At 38.0% G+C, this 24,313-nt stretch overlaps 3 protein-coding genes across 3 annotated transcripts; all 3 read right to left on the minus strand.

Annotated features, from left to right (window-relative positions):
* Positions 1 to 924: 924 nt before the first annotated feature.
* On the minus strand, positions 925 to 4,448 carry LOC107814348 (uncharacterized). Its single transcript, XM_016639755.2, has 4 exons — positions 4,102 to 4,448; positions 1,958 to 2,577; positions 1,362 to 1,383; positions 925 to 1,275 (listed from the first exon to the last, which is right to left on the minus strand). Exons 2-4 carry the CDS (start codon positions 2,559 to 2,561, stop codon positions 1,197 to 1,199), a joined length of 705 nt encoding a protein of 234 aa, XP_016495241.1. The 5' UTR covers positions 2,562 to 2,577; positions 4,102 to 4,448; the 3' UTR covers positions 925 to 1,196.
* A 10,789-nt stretch (positions 4,449 to 15,237) lies between these two features.
* On the minus strand, positions 15,238 to 16,878 carry LOC107814346 (uncharacterized). Its single transcript, XM_016639754.2, has 4 exons — positions 16,138 to 16,878; positions 15,989 to 16,047; positions 15,644 to 15,813; positions 15,238 to 15,557 (listed from the first exon to the last, which is right to left on the minus strand). The coding sequence occupies exons 1-4, from the start codon at positions 16,876 to 16,878 to the stop codon at positions 15,238 to 15,240; spliced, it is 1,290 nt and encodes a 429-aa protein (XP_016495240.2).
* A 403-nt stretch (positions 16,879 to 17,281) lies between these two features.
* Positions 17,282 to 17,782, minus strand: LOC142168088 (uncharacterized). Its single transcript, XM_075228748.1, has one exon. It carries the CDS (start codon positions 17,780 to 17,782, stop codon positions 17,282 to 17,284), a length of 501 nt encoding a protein of 166 aa, XP_075084849.1.
* Between the last annotated feature and the right edge of the window lie 6,531 nt (positions 17,783 to 24,313).

Genomic DNA, 24,313 nt, shown 5'->3' on the forward strand with positions numbered 1-24,313 from the left:
AACAAATATAGTGGACTTCATAAAAATTAAGTATATCTATACAGAGAAATATTTTGAGTCTTGATGTTTTGTAAAATAAATAGATTTTCGGGAAAGGTAAGGAAACTCTATAGTAATGTTCATAACAAGGATATTCAGGTGGTATTGAGAAAAAAATTGAGGGAGACAGTAAAATAGGGTTGGGTGGTGAGGTGGCATGCCACATGGCGTCCACCTCAGCAAAATATCAGGTCATGTGGAGGTCCCTAACGACAGGGGGGTATTTTTGTGCCTATTTTATAATGTCAGAGGCTGAGATAGACTGATAGTATAACAGAGGGTATAAATAATTCTTTTCACATTATAGAGGAATATTTTTTACCCTTTTCCATAATTTATATGACAATTTTCATTTTTCAAGATCTAAAACCATATGAATTGACCAACGTATTAAAATATATATTTTTATTATATTAACATGAAAAGAATTGCAACTTACTTTTCGAGAAGCAAAAAATGCTACGTAAATTGGGATGAAGGGAGTAATGTCTTACAAGTTACATCCAATGATCCAAGTGAATTCCTTAGCAAACCCATTAATAAGCATTGTACTTCAGCAGTTTTAGTTTAAAAGTCTGTCAATTCTTTTACACAGATATTCTGCCTGTGAGCTAGGAAACATGTGCATGTTACTTATGAACTAAGAATAAGATTACAATATTTATCCTAGCGCACAGCCGAATTGATCTTTCATATTTAATAGAACTCTCTGTACCTATTGTTTGATAAAACTCTTTCTACATCTTTGTGACAAATTGCCTCAAATAATGTAGTGCAAAAACTGATATTTACTGCTAAACTGTTTGAATGCAAAAAAAGGTTCTTTTTATAATTCTAGAGCATTAGCCTTTCTTAATTGAATATTACTCCAGTACTACAAGGGGCTCGCAATACAATGCAATACTGTAAATTTGACAAGATAAATGTTGTACAAACTCAAAGATCAAATAATTTACAATATAACAGTGTTATTCCAATACAAATTGGCAATCCTAAGAATAAAATATTTTGCCAAGTTTGATCTTCATAAATTCTGGTAGGTAATACCTAGAAAGGGTCAAAGGTTTCTGCTTTCTCTTTTTTGCCAATGAACCTTCTGAAGATAACTACCTAGGCCCTCCTTCTTTCTTTTCCTCCTTCAGTTATTCTGTTTAGAGTCAGCTTTGAACACACAGAGGGACAAGTGTAGAATAGAAAATGATGAAACTGTATACAAGTACAATGAGACCTTCTAATCTGTTAACCAGAAGAAGAAAAATAAGAAAAAAAAATTATTCAGCTCTAAACATTCAATCATCACTACGACCATGATAGTTACTCACTCCTCAACTGGCGAAGATCCAGCTGCATCAAAACCATCAAGGTTTCTATGTTAAAATGGAGGAAAAGTAGAGGCACTTAAGTAAATGAATGGCCACATATGAAACTAGATACATATATAAGTCATAATTTGTAAATAAAATGGACGTGGACTTAATCAAAAAATTAGTTCAAAAGATGATCATTGCTAAAGACCATATAAGGAGATGATAGTCCTTCCCTCAACAATGTGAGACATTCTAACTCCCACTCCACGGCCACATGCGTATGACTGAACATGATCTAGAGCTACTTGTGAAATTGAAATTTTGATAAGAGTGTTCAATATTTAATATATTGCATAAAAAGATAGTATTTCATCCATATACACAATATAATCCAACAATAGGAATGAGTTAGGCTCATATGATGAAAATGGACATCAGATCTAACTCAACTCCAAATGTAGACCATGAGATAAGGATGACCTAAGACTATATAAAGAGACAACAACTCACTCCCTCGAGCAATGCGGAAAATTCTAACATAATCGATCATCTTAGAAGAATATTGAGAAGTGTAAATAAAAGAAAAGATGAGAATAAAAAGAATAGCTAACCAGAAACCACGTCTTGACGATCAGCAGGTTGATCTCTCTGATGATTCTCCATGCACTGCATGAGGAACTTGAAAGTCTCAATCTCACAAGGTATAGTGAGTCCACCAGTATGATCAAACCCAAACTCTTCCTCAACTTTTTCAAGCAACAATTTGAACAATGGATCACTAAGATAGCTAGTGGGAATTATAAACCTCCGAAGCTCTGGTCCAACATAAACAGCCAAATAGCCTCTAGGGACACCATGGGGTGGCTCTGGACTTTGACAACTCTCCTCATCCGAATCACAATATATATTGTAGTTCCTTAGCCTCATACTAATCGAAGGTGATATTCCTCCTGGGGAATTGCTACCGCCATTCGATGATGATCCAAGATTATTATTATTATTATTATTATTATTGTTGTTTCCCTTGGGGCCAAGTGTGGCGTTTTGCCATTTGCTTAGAAATTCTTTCAGTCTTACAATCTGCTTAATTCCAGTCACTTTGTTTCCTCCTTGCTCATCCATTTTCTTTTGCTTACCACGGCAAGATTGATGATGAGAAGAAAATCCAGCTGGGATTGGTTTTAAGCCCTTAGGCTCTTGGAAAATTTGACTCATCGGATCTTGGTTTTAGCTGCATTTTATAAAGGAAAAAACATGCATAAGGTGTCAGTTTCTGTTTCATTTTCAATTTTCTTGGCAAGCAAGGACGAGGATTCTGACACGGAAAAGTTAGCTATAAAAGCTTAGGTTTAATTATCACCACTTATGAATGCATGCAACAGGCTGATTCCCTTTTAAATGTCTACACAGCGTTGATTAAACTTTAAAACAAAAAAAGGGTGACAGATAAACAATGTTTAATAATAATAACAATAACAAAATCGGCTATATATATTTTCATCTTGCATGTCACTCCATTTAAGCCCATCTCAACTCAATATTATTAAAAGTTAGATTTCCTAACACTCATTTGATCTGTAATTTGAAAATCTGGAGAGTGTATTGTGTCTAGACATTGTTCTTCGACTCTGATTTCCTTAATATTCCTTTCATTTAAAAAACGAATGAGGAATTCAGGGACAAACTCCTACATCATTTTTTAGTTCTTTTAATAAAATTTACTATTCAGAATCTATAAAACAAACATTATAAATAGTAGTTTTTACAAGTATAAGTATTTCTAGAATATTTTAAAAGATCATAGTAAAAGAAAACCAGATGATCGAATGTCATAAACAATAAGAGTACCAAATACAGACGGAGGAGAATTATTTTAATGCTTCAATCCATGTGACATGTTAATAGCATATAATTAGTCATGATATGCCAAGGAGGAAAAGCCTCTTTCCATCACATGATCGGCAGCTAATGCAATCATTTCTGGCAAATAAAGCCATCTTTTTTATATTGTAATACATATTCAAGGACATGAATATATATTAACTAGCATTTACAGCAAGCAATCATCGATTGAAACAAGACCATATATATAAGCTGATCGACTGCCGGTGGCATAAAGCTAATTGCTTTTCTTTCTTTAATGTTTTTTATTTGAAAAACACCTTTGTGTTGCTCTTTCGATTCAAAAAGGAGAAACTGAGAAAATAAGTTGAAGATAAAGTTCATTTATTTAAAAAGATTATGCTTTAATTTCTTGCATAAAGACAGGAATTTCCTTAAGATGCTTTCTCACTGACTCGGACAAAATCTTGGGAAACTTTAAAGGGTCAAAAGTATTGGTATTATTATAAGTAAAATTATTGGATTTTGAATAGCGCAAGAAAAATAGTTTCACCCTGAATCAAGAATCAAATATATTATAGTAGTACGTAGAAGAATTAAAAATTACTCCTATAAGTGATCATTTCATGTCTTCTTTGTGGTACGCTTCTTTTTATGAACAATCATAATGGAAGTAATTAAGAATATGGAAAAACAAAAATGCCTTCGACCCTAGCAATTCATACAAAATGTAAGCAAAATGAAGAAAACGATTTATCTGTACATATCGTTTTTTTTTTTTTTGTGGAATTAATAACATCAATAAAATCCATTAAATAAAATTTATTGGCACAATTAAATTCGAATAAATAAAATGCTTGACCAATTAAACACAAAACGAAGCAAAAAACAGATTTTCAAATTTTGCAATTACCAGAACAGGGTGAACACCGTTGGGGAGGCCTAAATTAATGGAAGGAAGCGATAAGCAAATTTATTATGGGCCCCGAAACGGTTTCTGCATTCAACAGCTTGTGGCGACAATAGGGAATGCCATTATATGACTCATAAGAAAATATCAACAAAGGGAACTTCGGAGGAGGAGAAGGTTGGAAGAGTTGGGTTAGAAGTTATTGATTTTTCAGAATTCTCTAAATGGAATAATGATTCTGAATAACAATGATAGAAGCAATTTACAATTTCTACAATTATTAGTCACCCTTATTTTTCGCAGCTATTTTCTCTTTAACCTATTGACTTCACCAATATTTTCATTCCTCCTAGTTGCTTCCTTCCTTTCCCATGCTCCTCTTTTTTTTCTTATTTACTCTATGCCCACGTTGAAGTCTCGAATAAAAGGGAAAGTAAAAAATCAAGAACGTACTAACACGGAGAAAGTACATGTTAAGTAACCTTTTTTTTTTCCTGTCCCTAGATTTTGAAAATGTATAAAGCAAAATTGGTTAGTGACAATTAAACTAATGAAGAGATGATACGAAGATAGGTTGGATGTCAATAATGTTTACAATGTTGGATGTTGCACCCTATTTTGTACGAGTCAAAACAAAATTCAACTAGTGGTTTCCCTGTTGATAATAAAAGAGAGTTGCCACCTAATATTTAAAGGTATACTAGGGTACCTATTTAATTACTAAAGTAATTCCTCTATCAATCTACTAACTAGTGAGATTTTGGGTAAGGGTTCTTGTTCTCTTAAGGGGAAGGTATTAGGCACCCCTTAAAATCAACCTGAGATAACTCCATAGGGCTTTGACTAGGTTTAAAGGATTAGTTATCTATACTTTGCTTAACTAGTGTTAAAGGTATGGCATACTATATATATCTAATTTAGAGTTTAATGCTTGAAAAGAGATTAGGTAGTTTTTTTTAAAAGGATATAAGTTTATAAAAGCCTTAAAGAGAATGTTTGTATGATTGAAAGAGTTTGAAGTATGTATATAATGTTTGTAAAAAATTTGTAAGATGTGGCTAAGTTACAAAGCATTGTGTCCTTAAATGAATATGGCTATTTATGTAACTCTAGTGAAGTAAGGGCATTGTAAAGAAGTGGGTCTAAGATATACCTTGATTTTAGAATCTCATTTACTTTGAAGAAATCGTTGGAAACCCTTTAACCGGGCAGCGACACTTGTTTAATTTTGTAGAAAAACTCGATTTTAGAAAGCCAATTTTCAGATTCCGTTTCTAGTTTTGAAGATTGTCATCCTTTGCTAAAGTTGTTTGGCTTCAAACGGACTTCATAAAATTGTTAATAGATATTAATAGTATAAACAGTATATGATCTAGCGAATTATAACTATCTACTACTAAGTCTAACACTTTTTTTTAATCCTATGTCTTTTAGGGCTTCCCTAGATTGTTCACATGATTCAAAGAGATAAAGTAAAGCATTCAATCTAATATGATAAGTGTTATATATACATGTGGAAAGTAAGGACAGTAAAATTTAATAAAGCGATAAAAGGAAGAGAAATGGACTCTGGTTTGGGCCTGAAAAAAAGCAGGCCCAACAAGTAGCAAGAACGGACAATAACAAACTTCAGACTCCCAAATGCGCAGGTGCAGGACTTGGGCCTAAGTTCTTTGAGAACTCGGTGGGCCCAATGGTAATACATGTTCAAGAAAAGAAAGAAAGTCATTAGATAGGCTACTTAGAGTGCATAATTATATATGCGATAAATTAATATGGGCCTAAGACAAATTACAGTAACCAATAACAATCCGGAATATGAAAATTAAACTAGTGTGGAGTCATATTTGGCAAAGTGATTCACATTGAAAACTCTTTGTCGTCATTAAGCACTAAACCTAAAGGGAGTAATAAATGTCAATAGATTAGAGGTTAAGGGTAGAGTTCCATCCATGGCCAAAGTACTCTTTGGATCCCTGACACTTCAAAGTTTTCAAGAGTCTCAAGGCCCTGGGCAGTGCTTGTGTCAAGGAGAGTAGCTCAACCAAGAGCTAAACTCTACTCCCAAATACCCCTAACTACTCACATTCACTCTTCCCTACAGGTTTAGATGCCAATGAGGCACTCAATGTAAATTCCCATATCACAGTGATACCACACCATATGAGTATATATATTTCTCATAATAGCCAGTACAGAATACTATAAGATCATAAGAAAGCCAATGTACATTGTTGTAGCCACATTTCAAATCTAAGTATATGATTCACTATGAATAACATGATATGCTAGTTATGCCCAAAGAAATCAGCTTCAAGCACACATAGAGACAAGGGCATTATCAAATTACTGTTAGGAATCCAAATACTTGGATCATATGTCTTAAGAATAGAGTAAATGCATGGTTCAAACCGATAAAGTCCCTGGGCATAGACACATTCCCTTAATAGCCTAAGTCTTAACTTCTAGCATGCATACAAGTTAACAATCTCAATTAAACTTCTAAAAAATATTAATAGAGATCTAAGCTAACCACTTCAATTAAAACCTCTAAAAGTATTAACAAAGATACAACTTAATAACTACACTTGAAACTTTCTAAAGAGTATTAATAGAAATACATGTTAGAGATTAAATAAGAACTTCTAAGATTATTAACAGAGTTACAGAGTAACAACTTCAATTAGAACTTCTAAAGAGTATTAACAGAGTCTCGGGCTAACAGTCATGTATCATTCTAAACAAATGGCATGATCACTTCTCTATAAAAGCTCTTAGCTTCATACTAATCTCATTGGAGAATAAAGCATGCAATTATACAGAAACAGTAGCAACAGAAGACTCACCTCAGGTTCATAGGTTAGACCTAGTTCATTTAAGTGAGCTTAATGAAGTTTTAAGGACAGTGTAGGCATGTATATGATTATAAAAGACAAGCAGAGGTATTTGAAGAACAAATAAGTGCAGAGTATCCAAGTGAACACAAACAGGATACACTTAGAAGAAGTCATATTATTACAAACATGAATTAGGATGTTATCATCATAGAATCAGGCTAACAATGTCACTATATGAGTTTCAAAAAGGGGTAAGGGTATCATTACATTAGGGAATCTGTTAAACAAGTCAAGTATGGGATTTCAGGCAAAATGAAACCTAATTGTAGCACTTTAGCACAACAGATGAAGCATCAGAACATGAACATATTTTAACCAAACTATATAGCTTAAGTTAAGTATGTGGTAACTTTCAGAGTACACATAAAAGGGACACAAGGGTCCAACTAGCTTAGGATATGCTTACATAATGTATTCAAGCAGTCATGAATTTAATCAGATGAATAATGACCGTCAAAAGGTTAACAGAATCACAAAGGCATGCCAGAAAGAAGAGATGGGTTCAATATCATGAACTGGTATTCCAAAATCAAGATGACAGTCTTATTTTATCACTAAGCAAGTTCATAATTCACTTAAGTCTAATTTTTTGAGATGAACCACTACAAATACAAGTAATATCTAAGGAAAATTTGTATAACAATCATGATAGTTCTAATAACCATCAAAGGGTCTGAAACTAGAAATCAGGATCATATGAGAGCTCTAAGACTGTTTTCAAAGCTTAACAGCAGAGATAAGACATCAGATGTTCATTGGGGTCAATACGTAATTTTAATTTCAATAACTTAAGAAAATTCATGATTCCAGGATCTATTTAACAACCATATATCATTAACAAATACAAAAACAATCAACCATTAACACTTTATTAACAACATCATTCAGTAAGAGATAACAGAATAATTCATGCTTAGTGATGCAAACAAACAGAAAAAAGAGTAGGGTTGAGGTTTTACTGACCTCCTTTAGGGAAGAAAACCAAACAAGTACTAAATCTATCTGTTTAGAAAGCCAAAAACTCAAAGCCCAATTAGTAAGCAAACTCAGAACCAGAAAGAGAGAGAAAAGTAGAGATTGAGTAAGAACTCAAACTTCAATTGAAAATTTCTAAATGATATTATAGTGTATTAATTTTCTTTCAGATGTTAGGTGTTGTTGGTCGTGTTAGGTGATATCATTTAAGGCTTCTATTTATAGTGGTCATTGAAGCCTTTAGGTTCCAGCAAATTCAAGTTAGATAGTGGAGAGTGATGAAAGATTGATGATGATAGCAAGGCGAGTAATATCAGAGAAACGCAGGGGGGGGGAATTATCAAGAAACTTTACCTGGGCACGAGGCTGAAAGATTCAACTGTTGAGAGTGAAGATCCATCAGTCAAAGCTCCACTATCCAGAGGTCACTGCATTTGGCCTCCGAACAACGAATGTTAATGATGAAACTGGAGATATCAACCGTTTGGGGTTTTGAATTCTATCAGTGAAAAAGGAAAATACACAAGACAGATTCAGTGTTGTGAGGTTAGAGTTTGTGACCTTGCACCGATTTAGGCAAGGTTTCTTGACTGATGGGCATGGAGGGTTTGAGAGAACAGGGAGGAAAATAGGAAATATATGTGGATGGTCAAAAGGGAAAGGAGTAGGGTTTTGGGGTGTCTCAGAGTTAAGATTGGGAGATGGAATGGGAGCCATTGGATCTGTTGATCAACGACTCCGATTCTTTTGATAATTATAAATTTTAGACATAATTTAAATGGAAAAATTGATAACCGTTGGATTCTTGTGATCCAAAGGCGGAGATAAAACACAACATCCCTTTTAAAAATAACCAAAAACGGAATTAAATCTGATCCATTGATGATATGGATAAACGACTGAGATGATATGTGTTTGTTTTGTGAGGGAATGAGACGGGCAACGTGGAAAGCTCTGATTGGCTTAAAGGGAATGGCAAGGATTGCCAAAGTGTATTGGAGGGGTTGTTTGGACTGGGTCATTTCAGATTAAGCTTGGTCATTTCGGCCAAAATTGATTTAAATGGTAGCCACTCTATGTTTAATTAAGAATTACAATTATAGTCTTTAGCCTTTTAACCCTTTTTGAAATTAAATTAAACAAACTTAAATATTTTCAATAAAATATAGTAAAAATTATAATTATCAAATATACTATTAATTATTGCAATTAATTATTTGTAAAATACTCTGTTTTCTAAATTATAGCACTAATTTTGAATTATTTACATAATAGTCTCATTAATTAGAAATTAAGGAGTAATTCATTAAATTAATTATAAAGCCTATGTGATGTATATAAAAGTTATTTTAATAATCTTAAAATAGTAAGTACGATATATTTTGTAATTATAATTATGATATTAAATTATTAATTTCAAAACTATTAGTAATACTTTGTTTAATTTTGTAAAATAGGCATTATTGCTTGAAACTATTTTTAAAACATTCATGGCAAATTATTAAGTATAAATAACTTAAATTTAAAAGGGAGGGTCAAAATTGTCCGTCAACAGCTGCCCCTCTTTGACCGGAGACGATAAAAGAGTTTTCGGGCAAAGAAATTAAACCAAGGCTAATTTTGTCCCGACTTTTAGGCATACATTGCAGGAATGGCATATGGATTTAAGAAAGATTATGAGTTGTAGGATTAGGACTTAAGAAAGATTCCAGGAAGATTTTTTGGGAGTTGGGACCGAATTTTGGCTTTGAATTGCTTACATACCTCGGGCTTAATGAAGATCATGACTCATGTAGTTCTGGAGTAAAGATTTGGGGAAGCGATGCTCGTAGGAATTACCCCAGTATCGTATTATGATGATACTGCGAGACGGAAGACTTGGTACCCATAATAGCTTTGAATTGCGACTTGATTTAAAAGATTTAAAGAATTAGAGTTTCACTGATCGTTTTGAGTTTGAGCTCGGATCCTTGGCCCGCTTATGAGTTTGTTATCCCCCGTACTGTTGTAGTTTGGTTTGCTGCTTAGATGGAGTTTTACGTTGCAATGTTTTTTCTTGAAAAATGAAATACACACATACCCATATATTACAATGCAGTTTTTTTCCCTATTCCCCCTATTTATGGTATTGCTACATTGTTAAATCCTACTATGAAATTAGGAGGTCTTCGGATACTTGAATCTGACTCGATTGTTAGCCAGGTTGTGTACCGTTTCGCAGCTATCGGAGCATTATGTCTCCTCATATTGGGAGTATCTCCGTGCGATGGGAGTAGTTGACTTGTAATGTAGAATACATCTTCGCTTGCTAGGAGAGGTTGCATTGAAATGTAAAGTATCTCTGCGTGATAGGAGTGATTGAAATGAAATGTAATGTATCTCCGCCCGATGGGAGTTTTTAACTTTGAAAAAGAATGTAATCATGCTTGTAAGTTGCATAAGCAAAACATCAAAACATTTGAGATAAAAATAAAGAAAAGGAGCATGTCCAAGAGGTACTCTTGACTACGAAACTGAATTGCAGCCATCGATCGACAGAACGTTGGTGACAAGGTTTGTAGCTATTCTGATCTCCGATGTGGCGAAGTGGCGGATTATGAGGTTGTGCCATGAAGTTTGGTAGATGGAGCGGATTATGATATCTTTAGGAAGAATTTTGAAAAATCTTTTATTTTATGGCAAATCCCGTCGTTCCGGATTATGACATCTTTCGGAAGTTCCTTGAACGCGAAGGTTGTTTCTTGAAGATTTTGTCCTGTTGATATAGATCCTCCGCGATGCTTCTGAAGATGTGGCTTCTTGCCGCTACGATTGCGTTCTAATCTGAACTAATGCACTACAAAGGTTTTCCTAGGGTTATGACCGAACCCTTTCAGGTTGCCTACGTATCCGAAACGAAATTAGGTCTGAACGTAGTTCGTGGGTATGATAAAGAAAAATATGATGAAGATGACCGAGCCTGACTCAGGCAGCCTACGTATCCAAATAGAATCAGGTCAAAATGTAGTTCGATTACAATAGATGCAAAATGATGAGATTGAAAATGAAGTGGCCGAGTCTGACTTAGACTGCCTACGTATCCAAATGGAATCAGGCCAGAACGTAGTTCAGCTACAAAAGATGACTGAATCTGATGAGGATTGCCTACGTATTCCTTCCCAAGAAAATCTAGTCATGGCGTAGTTCCGAGTACATACAAAATGATATTTGGATTCTTCTATTACAAAAGAAGGGGAGAGAGAGAAAACCCGAACCCTATCTGGGTTGCCTACATATCCCCCGTCGGGAAGTCAGGTCGAGCGTAGTTCTGTTACAGCTAAAATCAAACCCTACATGGGTTGCCTACGTATCCCCCGTGGGTTGCCTTCGTGCTGACTCTCCCGTCCATCTCTACCAAGATCATAGCTCCTCCCGACAACACTCAGTGGACCACGTAAGGACCTGACCAATTCGGTGCGAACTTTCCTTTGGCTTCTTCTTTGTGAGGGAATATCCAATTGTCCCGGTATGAAATGGCGAGGCTTCACCCTTTTGTTGAATGCATTGGCCATACTATTTTGACATAACTGACCATGGCATACCGCATACATTCTCTTCTCATCGATGAGTATGAGTTGCTCCTGCCTAACCCGTATCCATTCTGCATCATCTAACTTGGCTTCTTGGATAACTATTAAAGATGGTATCTCGACCTCTGTGGATATCACAACTTCGATGCCATATACCATCATGTTCTGATAACCTAATAAGGCGAAGGTAATTTCTCGTGCCATTGCCTATGATTGTCTATTATCCTTCGTAGAATCCTCTTGATGTTTTTGTTGGATACTTCAACTGCTCCATTCATTTGCGGTCTATAGGCTGTAGAGTTATAGTGGACAATTCTGAACTTCTAGCAAATTTCCCTCATGAGATCACTGTTGAGGTTAGATGGATTGTCAGTGATGATTTACTCGGGTATCCCGAACAGGAAAACTATGTAATTACGGACGAAGTCCACTACTACTTTCTTTGTGACGGCCTTGTATGTAGAAACTTCGACCCATTTAGTGAAGTAATCAATTGCTACCAAGATAAAATGATGCCCATTTGATACATCAGGCTCTATAGGTCTAATCACGTCCATGCCCCAAGCGGAAAACGACCAAGGCGAACCTATTACATTTAACTCATTAGGTCGAACCCGGATGAAATATTCGTGGACCTGGCACTGGTGACACTTCTACACATAGCGGATAATATCGATTTCCATGGTCATCCAAAATTATCCGGCTCTTAAGATCTTCTTGGCTAAGGTGAAGCCTTTCATGTGGGGTCCACACATCCCTGCACTAATTTCTTCTAGCAATCGGGTTGCTTCGGCAACATTTACACATCTTAACAGACCCAAGTCTAGGGTCCTCCTATACAGGACTTCCCCATTGAGGAAAATGTGATTTGACAGCCTTCTGAGCACTCGCTTCTAACTATTAGTAGCGTTATCTGGATACTCTCTTATTTCAGGGAATCTTTTAATGTTTTAGTACCATGGCTTACCGTCTAGCTTTTCATATACATGAAAAGAGTACGCATGTTGATCCCTGATCTCTATCTCGATAGGGTCGATGCAATTCTTATATGGATGCTGGATCATGGACGACAAGGTTGCGAGAGCATCGGCAAATTCGTTTTGGATCATGGGAATGTGCCTGAACTCGATCTTTGTGAATTTCTTGCATAGCTCATTTAAACAGTGTAGGTATGGAAGGATCTTGACGTTCTTGGTAATCAACTATCCTTGAACTTGATGTATCAATATATCCTAATCCCCTATGACCAAAAGCTCTTTGATGTTTATGTCGACCACCATCCTAATCCCAAGGATGCATGCTTCATACTCGGCCATATTATTGGTGCAAGGGAACCTTATCTTTGCTGATGCTGGATATTGTTGTCTTGATTCTAAAATTAGGGCTGCCCCAATTCCTACTCATTTGAAAATTACTGCTCCACCGAAAAATATTCTCCACCTCCGGGTATGACTCTATGATATCTTCTCCGGTGAATAACACCTCCTATTCTAGGAAGTTTGTAGTGAGCGACTCATAATCCTTGTCCTCTGGATTCTCTGCAAGGTGGTCGGCTAAGGCTTGCCCTTTGATGGACTTCTGCATTATGTACACAATGTCAAATATGCTGAGAAGAATCTGTCATCTGGCTAGTTTTCCTATAGGCACCAGCTTCTGAAAGATATACTTGAGCGGGTCGAGCCGAGATATTAAATGTGTGGTGTATGCTGAGATGTAATGCCTCAATTTCTGAGCGATCCAAGTCAAAGCACAACAAGTGCGCTCTATCAAAGTGTATTTGGCCTCGCATGGTGTGGACTTCTTCTTAAGTAATAGATGGCCTGCTCTTTTCTTCTAGTTTCATCTTGTTGTCACGCATCCAAACGCATTATCCAAGATGACATGTATAACAATAGTGGCTTCCCAGGTTTGGGAGGAACCAACACTGGTGGATTTGACAAGTACTCCTTATTTCTTTCTTTTTTTTTTGATTAAAATAGACTTTCCATATCATCAAACACTGTCTTTACAAAACCAGGTTGATGCTGACCACCAGTCTTCTAATTACATTTACAATTAGCTATACTAATTACACTTTCAAGCAAATTACAACTATTCTATGGATTCTTGTTCAATCCTTGTAAAGTTGGTTGCCATTTGCTATTTGATCTTCCTTGAACATGCATGTGTATGGCAATCTCTCTCCATATCCCATCTGCCTCATATCTGCCTTTGTTGAATCTGAGGGAATTCCTTTCTCGCCAAATACAGTAAACTACCATGGCAAAAGCTGAAGTAGTTATAGCTGCCATTCCAGTTTTCCTTTTAGTTGTGTTGCTTATCCATTATATCTCAGTCTGCCAGCTGCCTACTCTCCTTGTAAATCCTAGCCATTTGAATATTCTATCCCATACTGTGTTGGTACATGAGCACTCGAAAAATAGGTGACTAAATGTTTCTATGCTCCTAGCACAAAAGGCACATTCCAGTGGTACTTGAATCCCAAACTTTTGTAATCTATGCATAGTAGCTAGCCTCTGATGAATTTCCAGCCATAAATGAAACTTAAACCTTGGATGAATCTGTGGATGCATATGCATACTCCTCCAGCCAACCTTTGGAAATTGGGGTAGCATCTTAATATAGGATCTCTGAATTTGAAATCTGGCTTGCTTCTCCATATCTGCTAATGCTGCATTAAGGCTGGTCTGCATTGTGCTCACCTGTAACAAATCTTTCTTTGCTTCTATGATCTTCCTGACCACCCAAGCTGCTGTCTTAGGTGTGTCCATTGTGTCAACTTTCCTCTGTTTTATGTAATAGCAACGAGTCCATTTGATCCATAATGCATCATTTTTCTTTGTTACTGCCCATAGTTATTTCAGGATTGCTGCTTTATTCCATAGCCTCATATTGATAATGTTTAATCCCCCAGCTGCTTTTGGTTGAGAGACTTTGTCCCAAGCTATCAGTGCTTTCCTCGTTGTAGCACTTGAGCTAGTCCAAAGGAATGTTCTGCAAATTGTTTCAATCATCTTCATAATCTTCTTAGGCAGTATGAATATTTGAGCCCAATAAGTCTGTATGCCAAATAACACAAACTTAATCAGTTGCACTCTTCCTGAATATGATAACATCCTTACTGACCATCAACTAACTCTTTCAGTGATCTTCTCCACCAATTGCAAACATTGGTGAATGTTTAACTTCTTGGCAGACAAGGGAACTCCCAGGTACTTGAAAGGAATTGATCCCTCTGTATATCCTGTCAGGCTAAGCAATGAGGCTTTGATGTCCTGGTGTACTCCAACAATGTACATGGAACTTTTGTCTGCATTTGCCTGAAGGCTAGATACAGCAGAAAATCTTTGAAAGGTTTCTTGCATTTTGGTTACTGAGTTTATGTCTGCCCTGCAAAACATAAGTAAGTCGTCAGCAAAACAAATATGAGTCACTCAAAGCTTTTTGCATCTTGGATGATATTTGAATTACTTTATGGCAGGTAGCTGATTCATCTCTCTTTGTAAGTACTCCATTGCAATGACAAATAGGTAGGGAGACATGGGGTCTCCTTGCCTAATCTCTCTCTTGGCCTGGAATGGTTTGGTAAGGCCACCATTGAGCACCAATGAGTAGGACACAGTAGAAACACATTCCATTACCCAATGGATGAACTTCTGAGGGAACCCAAGGTCAGTTAGCATACACCTAAGGAACTGTCAATACAATGCATCATAGGCCTTTCTAATGTCCACTTTTAACATACATCTGGGTAATAAACCTTTCCTATTATAGCCTTTAAATAGCTCATGGCTAAATAGGATGTTATCAATGATGCTCCTTCCTTCAATGAATGCAGACTGTGACTTCCCTATGATCACCTCTATCACTCTCTTTATTAATCTAGTCAGTATCTTAGCAACAACATTATACAATGCAGTACAACATGCTATAGGCCTATAATCTTTCACTTTAGATGGAGCTGGGACCTTAGGAATCAGTGTAATAGCAGTACAATTCCATGCTGGCATCATTCTCCCTGTGTGAAAGAAATATGACACTGCCTCATATATATCATACTTCACAGTCTCCCATTACTTAGAGTGAAGAATTCTATAGGAAAACCATCCACTCCAGGGGCTTTATCCGTTGGCATATCCCTAATTGCTTCATCAATCTCTTCATGAGTTATATCCATTATCAGTTCCTGTTGATGTTGTAATGTGAGGTAGTTGCCTGCTTTTATGATACTAGTATTAGGGCATGGCATTAATCCATTAGCCTTTCCCACATAGCTGTGTAAAGAAATCAGTAAACTCCTTTTCTACAGCCTTTGGATCAGTGATCTTCATTTCCATGTCATTGTATACTAAAGTAATATTGTTCTTGCTGGCCCTTATTTTCAGCTATGCATAGAAGTATTTAGGGTTGGAGTCACCATAATCAATCCATGTTGCTCTAGATTTCTACCTCAAGATTGTTTCTTCTATTGTACTCCATTTCTCCAAATCACTCATATTCTGCTTCTCCTGCTCAATCAACAGTTGATTAAAGGGATCAATGACAAAAGTTGCTTGAACACATTCCAAACTCTGCCTTATTTGAATCAGTCTCTATACATAGCTTGTCATAGTCTTGTGCAGACCCTTAGCCTCATCTTTTAATCTTTTTAGCTTCAGCCATATGAGTGCCATAGGATCATGCCTTTCCTGTTGTTCCCATACTTTATTCACCATAGGATTGAAGTCTTTATGGTCCATTGTCAACATGTATAACTTGAATGGCTTTGGGTAGATAGTTCTTCTCTTCCATAATTTAATTACAATTGGGGAGTGATCAGATACTCCAGGTTCCAAAAAATCTGCTTCTAGATGTCCATATGTCTGAGTCCAACTGATGTTTCCAAAAGCCCAATCAATTTTACTGTATACTCTATCACTAGCATGATGTTTGTTGCACCAGGTGAAGAAGCACCCCTTTGTTCTTAGTGGGGTCAGTTGCATGTTATCAATATACTGCTTGAAGTCCTGCACCTCACTAGTTGTTACTGGTTGTCCTATTCTGTCATCAGTGGTTAACACATTGTTGAAATTCCCACTGATAAACCATGGTATTTGAATCTGACCACCTAGTATCTGTAATTCATGCCATAGACTTGCCCTTTCCTGCACCTTATTCCTAGCATATACTGCTGTCAACATAATCTGGAAATTTGTTGCTTCATCTTCCACTAAGAAATGAATGAATTGTTCATGTATTTGGAGTACCTTAACTGTCAGATGTGTTTTCCATAAAAGCCAAATCCTTCCATTTATAGATTTAGTGTAGTTGTAACAGTAGCCCCAATCTTTAGCTACCATGTTTACTATATTTTTTGCCTTTCTTTCTTTTACTATAGTTTCTAGACACCCAAGAATATCTATTTTATTCTTTTGCATAAAGAGTTCTGTTTATAGGGCTTGTTCAGCCCTTTAATATTCCAAGTGCACACAATCATGGGGGTTTGAGTGAAGGATCAATCCCAGTCTCATCTACTTTTGAAGTGCTTGGCACACACTCTTCCAAAATTTTGAACCTATTTGTAGTGATGCCCTCTTCATTTTGAGACTGTAGTACTGCTGCAACCCTATGGCTATGTTGAATTCTGCAATCTTCATTTCTACTGGTCACTTGTGTAGGAGCATCTTCAGCTACTGCTTTTTGTTTACCCTTTCCTGCCTCTACTTGCTGATTCTCTTCTCCTTTCCCATCTACTTTACTATCTTACTCTTGCTGTTCTTTTGGCTTCCACTCCTGTACTATTTTCTTCTTTCCTACTCTATTCCTTCTTTTTGGAGCTTTAAATTCAGCCTCTTCATTGTTCTGCTGCTTATTTCTCCAACACTCAAAATTATCATGGCCAAAGTGGATATATTCACTGCAGAACTTTGGCTTCCATTCATATAGAATTTCTTGCTGAATAGTTCCTGATGGAGTATCAATCTCCATACTCTCCAGCATTGGCTTAGTGATATCAACCTTTACTAAGACCCTTGCATATGATATTTTGTTAAGGTCAGTTGTGTATCTGTCAGTATACATAGGGGTTCCAATAGCACTAGCCACTTTGCTAAGTACATCTGCAGTCCAATATCCAACAGGTAAGCTTGGGAAATGTACCCACAAAGGAATAGTTGTAATGCATTTAGGGTCAAAATGAAACTCTATTTCCCAGTTTTGCAGTATGAATGGTTTGTTGTGGTACGAGTATGGTCCTGCTTGCATTACTAGATCCCTATCTTCAATTGTTGAGAATCTAAAAACATAGTATCTATCACTGTGATACAAAATTTGAGGTTTCGACAACAAATCCTAAACTGAAGAAATATAAGCCTCCATAGATTTCTCATATGGAGTATCACCTAGAACATAACCAATTAAGGCAGTCGCCCAATGGTCATTCAATTCTCGAACATCTTCCTCTACAATTTGTACAACAATCTTACCATCTCGATGACTTGGTGGTACATAGTCCAGTCTCATGCCCATCTGAGAATTGCGATTTTGATGTCTAAGCTTCTTTGCTTGTTGCTTCAGTTTGTTTCCTCCATTTGTTATTGTTGCATGTTGTTCTAGGTTTGGGGAAGGTTGCGCTGAAGATCCTGCCTCTGAGAACTGTAATCTTCGTGGAATTGTTGGCATTTGGCCCTTGCATTTCTGATTTTCCTTCTCCTCAGCTAGATCTGTACTGTTCCATTGCTTTTCACTGTTACATTCCTCCTCAGCAGTTGTTTCAATTTCCTCTCGAATTGGTTGGAATCGAGTAGGAAGGAAGCTACCAAATGTTAATATAGTGAATGCTTGAAGTCCTATGGTCGCCGGAGTTACAATTGAACTCACCGTTGTTAGTTGTTTTCGCCTTTTTGCCATCGCTGGTGCAAGTTAGACTACCTCAGCTAAACATGCGCCGAGAGACACATTAGGTCATTCAATAAGTACTCCTTATTTCTGTTGAAGGCTTTCTAACACTCTTCTGTCCATTTTGTAGCAGCATCCTTCTTCAGCAGCTTGAAGATGGGTTCACAAATTACTGTAGATTGGGCTATGAAACGACTGATATAATGCAGCCTACCAAGAAAACTCATGATATCCTTCTTGCTGTTGGGCGGTGGCAACTCTTGAATGACATTGATCTTTGAAGAATCCAGTTCTATACCTTTTATGCTTATGATGAATCCTAGTAATTTTCCAATAGGGACTCCGAATGCGCACTTTGTAGGCTTCAACTTCAAACTATACCTCCACAAGCGTTCGAAAAACTTCTCCAGGTCATCCAAATGTTCTGAACTCTTTTGAGACTTGATGATGAATTCATCCACATATACTTTGATCTCTTTGTGAATTATGTCATGAAAGAGGGTTGTCATGGCCCTCATGTAATTAGCACCAGCATTTTTGAGGCTGAACGGCATGATTCTATAGTAGTAGACTCCCCAGGCGTAGTGAACGCTGTCTTTTCTATATCTTCTCCGTGCATCAAGATCTGATTATACTCGATGAAACAGTCAACGAATGACTGCAGATCATGCTTCGCGTAGTTGTTGATGAGGATATGAATATTATGTAAATGGAAATCGTCCTTCAGTCTAGCCTTCTTAAGATCTCGATAATCCACACACATCTCGATATTCCCATCCTTCTTTGGTACCGGGACGATATTTGCCAACCATATAGGATAACTGGTGACCCCCACTACATTCACCTATATTTACTAGGTTACTTCTTCTTTTATCCTCAAACTCAAATCCGGTTTGAAATTTCTGGGTTTTTGTTTGACTGGCGATCTAGCGGGATTGTTAGGCAATCGATGCGAAACAATATCAGTGCTTAACCCAGGCATGTTGTCATACGGCCATGCAAATACGTTGATGTACTGTTGGAGGAGCTCGACCAACTCTTCTTTCTTCTCTACTTCCTGATGGATGCCAATTCAGGTTTCTTTTACGTCTTCTTCGCTTCCCAAGTTGACCACTTCTGCATCTTCATGGTTAGGCTTTTTCTAGCTTTCTAGCTATTCGATCTCTTGCGGGAGATTAATTGGCATCATGGTTTCATCGTATTCTTCGTAATCTGGATCACTTTCCTCGTGGATTTTGTTACATGTCATAATCGCGAAATGCGAGTTTTTATAGTTTGGATTATTGAAAAGAAAAACTGAGTATAAATAAAGCAATAAATAAGTTTGCAATAATTTTAAGAATCACTTCTTTTTATTTCATCAAAAGAGGAACGTCTGAGCGTTCAAAGAGGCAAATGACAAAACGGTACAGACACAGTTCAAGCCTCAATTGACTGTGCATTTTTTTCAAAATTTTTCAATTCAACACTACCAAGACTCCCGGCGAAACAAAGACGGGTTAGTGGTCCAATTCTGCAAGTCCTCTCCTAGTTCAACATTCTGAATGGTCGGTCTCTTGATATAAACTTTGTCACATCATTCGATCATGGTCGCAAACAACCTTCCCATTTCATCGATGATGTTGTCCTCTGGTGTTGAGCTCTGACCCGTACCCAAAACACGTTCTGAAATCAAAGCTTTCTTCCCGAAGCTATCTGTACACGTCTTCCTAGTCAAAGGTTGATACCCTATGCCAGATCTACCTTTCTACCGACTCAGCTCAATCGGCTCTATTATCCCGTCTGATCGGGCTCCCAGCCCGGTTCCTGGCCTGTATTCGTACTTCATCATTTCTCTCATGGCCATATTTGATCTATACGGTCACTCTATTCCCAGATTTTTCTCGGTCTCTTCTATTTATGCGGTCTGGATGATCTCAACTGCATGGAAAGCAACCTCGTCTAATCCTTCTATGAATTGAACTATATGTTCCAGATAAGCTGATTGGCTCCACTCACCATGGATTACGATCTCTTGGCAACCCCACTCGAACTTCATGTATTGGTGTAGGGTAGATGGGACTGCCCATGCCATGTATATCCAAGGTCTTCCTAGAAACAAGCTGTATGAAGATGAAATATTCATCACTTGGAATAGTATGGGAAACTCAACAGGTCCAATTTGCAGAGCCAAATAAATTTCTCCAATGACATCTTTTTGTGACTCATCGAAAGCTCTTACCCTCACTGACTTTCCTTTACTTCTCTCAGATGGATACCAAACTCTCGTAGGGTAGAGAGCGCATATATTTGACTCCTAACCCTCCATCAATAAGTACTCGAGACACCACCTTATCTCCATATTTGACAGTGATGTGTAAAGCTTTGTTGTAACCTACGCCCTCTATAAGAAGTTCGTCTCTTTGGAAAGTGATCATATTTACTTCGACCATCTTCCCGATGGTTGCCACCAGTGCCTCGCTAGTGGTGTTGCTCGGCGTGCTCACCCCACTTAACACCTCCATCATGGAGCCTTTATGACTGTAAAAACTCATTAGTAGATCCATGATTGATATTTGCGCGAGGGTTTTCTTTGGTTGATACCTTCTTCCAGAATTCTACGGCCTCCAAATCTGTTATACTCCTTCCCTGAATCTATTCCCTTCCTGGATTCCCTCAATTTACATCTTCTAGAGCCTAACACCTCTCTGATCTGGTCATTCCATGAGCTGCTACGGAATCCATCATCACTACTTTCCCTTTATGTTGATATGTCCATGGGACTGTATTATATTCCCGATCCTCTTCATCACTGATGGCAGCGGTAGACTGTTGCTGGTAAATCTGGACCATCATTGTAGATTTTAACTGTACTGTGATCATTGAGTCCTTCAAGGTCGGACCCTTGCAGCCTCAACGTTCCCTATTGTGACAATGGTTCCTTTCAAGTCATACTCTTCATCCAAGGTGATCATATTAGCTCCTTGATTCCAATGGTTTGGCAGCGGGTTGCGGTTCACATTGGGCGGAGCTGGGGTGCACTGAATGGCTTCGCTTTTGATCAGTGACTCAATTTCATTTTTCAGCTTGAAGCAATCCTCAGTATCATGCCCCGATATGTTTGAGTGGTAGACACACCTTTTGATTGCATCAAAGTGTTTTGAGGGATACTCAGGAACCCTTCCTTCTATCGGATGTATCAAACTTGCTCTCCTCAGTCTTTCAAACAATTGAACCATAGGTTCACCATTAGGGTGTAGTTTCTGGGACCTCTCTCTTTAAAATTTGGGCGAGGTCGGGGTGAATAGGTGGGTCAGTTTTGATGAGAGTGGTAGTTTGAATTGGAGCATATGGTCGCGGTGGGTTTGGATTTGTATTTGCTTGAGGTGGGTTATATTGAAGGTTGGGGATTGTAGAATGGTTGTGTGTTGTATACTGGAGCATAAGAAAGTAGGTGTGGGGAATTGTTGTTTGGAGAGTAAGAGGTGTTTCCGTGGTGTGGATTGGACTGGTAAGAGGGAATGATTGCTGATATCTCTTCCTTTTTCTTCTATTCGCCGCCTATTGAACCGGATTGGATTGCTTTTCTAGATGCGTGTAGTGTGGCCATAGATTGTACCTTGCCGGACTTTGTACCATATTCTAAAAAGTCTCCCATTTTGACAAGTTCAGGGAATTTCTGCCCCATCATGCCCATCATTTTCTCAAAGTAGATTCCTTCCTGAGCCCTGATGAAATACTTTGTCAGCTCACTGTCATCTAAGGGGGGTTGTGCGCTAGCGGCCTCTGACCTCCATCGACGTGCATATTCTTAGAATGATTCGGATAGCTTCTTCTGCAAGTTTACCAGTGTGAACCTATCAGGAGTAATTTCTGTGTTGAACCGAAAGCGATTCATGAAATATTCTGCCATATCCTACCACTCCCTCTAGTTTCGGGATCTTGGCGAGTGTACCAAGTAAGTGCTTCCCCTGTCAAACTCCTTATGAATAACTTCATCCTCAACTTCTCATTTTTTTCCTACTCCAACTAGCTTATCACAGTATGCTCTCAAGTGTGCATGTGGATCACCTGTCCCATCAAAGATATCAAACTTTGGAGGCTTATACCCTATCGGCATGTCCATATCAAGATGGATACACAGATCCTCATGGTACAGACTTTCGCTTACTCGAGCGACTTGAAGGTTCTTCATTTAGTTTCTCAATGCTCGTAATTGCTCAAACACCAATTCCTCCTCCTTGTACTTAGCTTCCCTCTCCATTTTAGCATATTGACCGACTTCATAAGGAATCCTGACCGTGACAGGCACTGCTAAGGTGGGTTCTGAAACGAAATATACGAGAGAAACATATCGCTCATGTGCAGCGGTATGTACTGCGAGTATGTTCTAGTTTTGGTTAGTGGTGAAGGTGACTCTGTCACGAGGAGGGGCGTGAACTATGTTGGTGGTAACTGGTGGGTTTTGTTGTGTTTGAACGTAATTTGGTACGTAAGGAGTGTGTTTGGGAGAGTTTGGTGGGTTTGCAGGGCTTACTGGAGGGATAATCTGGGTGGTAGGGACTGAAGTCGGGGTATTGTTGGCTTGGCGAGTAGTGGAACGAAAGTGGCCGGGGATTGAATCTAGAGAAGGAAAATGGGGTGGTTGTGGGAGCGTTGTCACAGCTAATTGTGCCAATTCCCGAATGTGTTGTACTTCCTCCCTCAATGATTCCATCTCTTGAGCCATCCTAGCCACATGTTCGTCATTCCTCGTATCATCCTTCTCTCCCAATCTCCTCGGACTATCAGCTATTACTAGAGCGTGTGTGGTCGGGTTATTTGTAGCAGACATCTGCCCTTTTGATCTTAAGTTGTACGGTGGTTTTGCCAATTTTGGGTCAACACAAACCAACTTTTCTTTGGGGGATAATAATAAAGTAAGAAAAGAAAAGAAAGAAAAAGAAAAAGAACAGAAGTCCATTTCAGTATTTGCTCAAGTAATAGGCACACAGAGTAGTTAATTCACGTATTCAGGCAAGCGCATTTTCCTAAAATTCAAGGGAACCCTCTTTGCCGGAGGTAGGCCTATGTCACGAATATTTTACAAATAATTTAGATTTGACATATTCAGATCCGAAGCTAATTTTGGTTTTCATTGATAGTATTTGGATTGTAATAGGCGGGAGCAGAGGTCACATCATTGTTTCTAACATTCATAGAGTTACATGGGCTCAAACAAACTTAACCATTAGGGAAATGAGAAAGATTAGGATAAAGATGTGGGAAAGGGGTGAAATCAACCAACTTCTAGTAAACATCCCCGGAATCATTCCCCATCTATTCTTCCTCTTCTGGTTCTTCCTCCGGGTCTTCTTCAAATTCTTCTTCATCATCATTAAACTCAGGTTCTTCCTCTGGATCTTCCTCCGATTTTGTCTCATACTCAATCTGGATACACTAAACTACTCGGTCATCATCTTCGGCGGGTGGCAATATTTGATCAATTGACTTTGTACCACTTGGCGGTGCATAGAGGTAGTCACGAGGTAGTGTGGCAAGATCTCATGATAGATTTGCCGAGCCGCCACTGCGTCCTCTAACTAGGCTATTCCTTCCCTGCTTGGTCGGTTTAGCTCACCTCCTTCATTGATCCAGACATAGTATTCTGGAGTGCACCACGACTTTTGACCTATTGGCATTGTGACTAGATCATTCCACTCCTCCTGAAACCTCTTTATCCTTGGTATCAGGATCTACCCATTGTATTAGGACTCATATAGTGTTGTCTTTGTCCGGAGAGGTACATCTTGAATCAACCCGAATGCCTGAGAACTCGTCGGGGCGAGTATGGCTGGATGCCCTCAAGTCCTATCAGCTCGATGAAATATTTCTGGGGAGTTCTTAGAATTGCCCTTCCGCCCAGTCATGACAACTTCC

This window comes from Nicotiana tabacum, chromosome 13 (genome assembly GCF_000715075.1).
Source record: "Nicotiana tabacum cultivar K326 chromosome 13, ASM71507v2, whole genome shotgun sequence".
Classification (NCBI taxonomy): Eukaryota; Viridiplantae; Streptophyta; class Magnoliopsida; order Solanales; family Solanaceae; genus Nicotiana; species Nicotiana tabacum.

Excerpts from the sequence above, each read along its gene's own strand:
- LOC142168088 (XM_075228748.1), bottom strand. The coding sequence starts at position 17,782 with ATGCAAGCAGGACCATACTCGTACCACAACAAACCATTCATACTGCAA.
- LOC107814348 (XM_016639755.2), bottom strand. The coding sequence starts at position 2,561 with ATGAGTCAAATTTTCCAAGAGCCTAAGGGCTTAAAACCAATCCCAGCT. Across the intron at positions 1,384-1,957 it reads TCGTCAAGACGTGGTTTCTG|CTGGATCTTCGCCAGTTGAG; the intron begins GTTAGCTATTCT and ends GTTTTGATGCAG. Across the intron at positions 1,276-1,361 it reads GGATCTTCGCCAGTTGAGGA|ATTAGAAGGTCTCATTGTAC; the intron begins GTGAGTAACTAT and ends TCTGGTTAACAG.
- LOC107814346 (XM_016639754.2), bottom strand. The coding sequence starts at position 16,878 with ATGGTAGCTAAAGATTGGGGCTACTGTTACAACTACACTAAATCTATA. Across the intron at positions 16,048-16,137 it reads ACAAGACTATGACAAGCTAT|GAGAAGCAGAATATGAGTGA; the intron begins GTATAGAGACTG and ends TTGATTGAGCAG. Across the intron at positions 15,558-15,643 it reads TAAAGCCCCTGGAGTGGATG|GGAGAATGATGCCAGCATGG; the intron begins GTTTTCCTATAG and ends TCTTTCACACAG.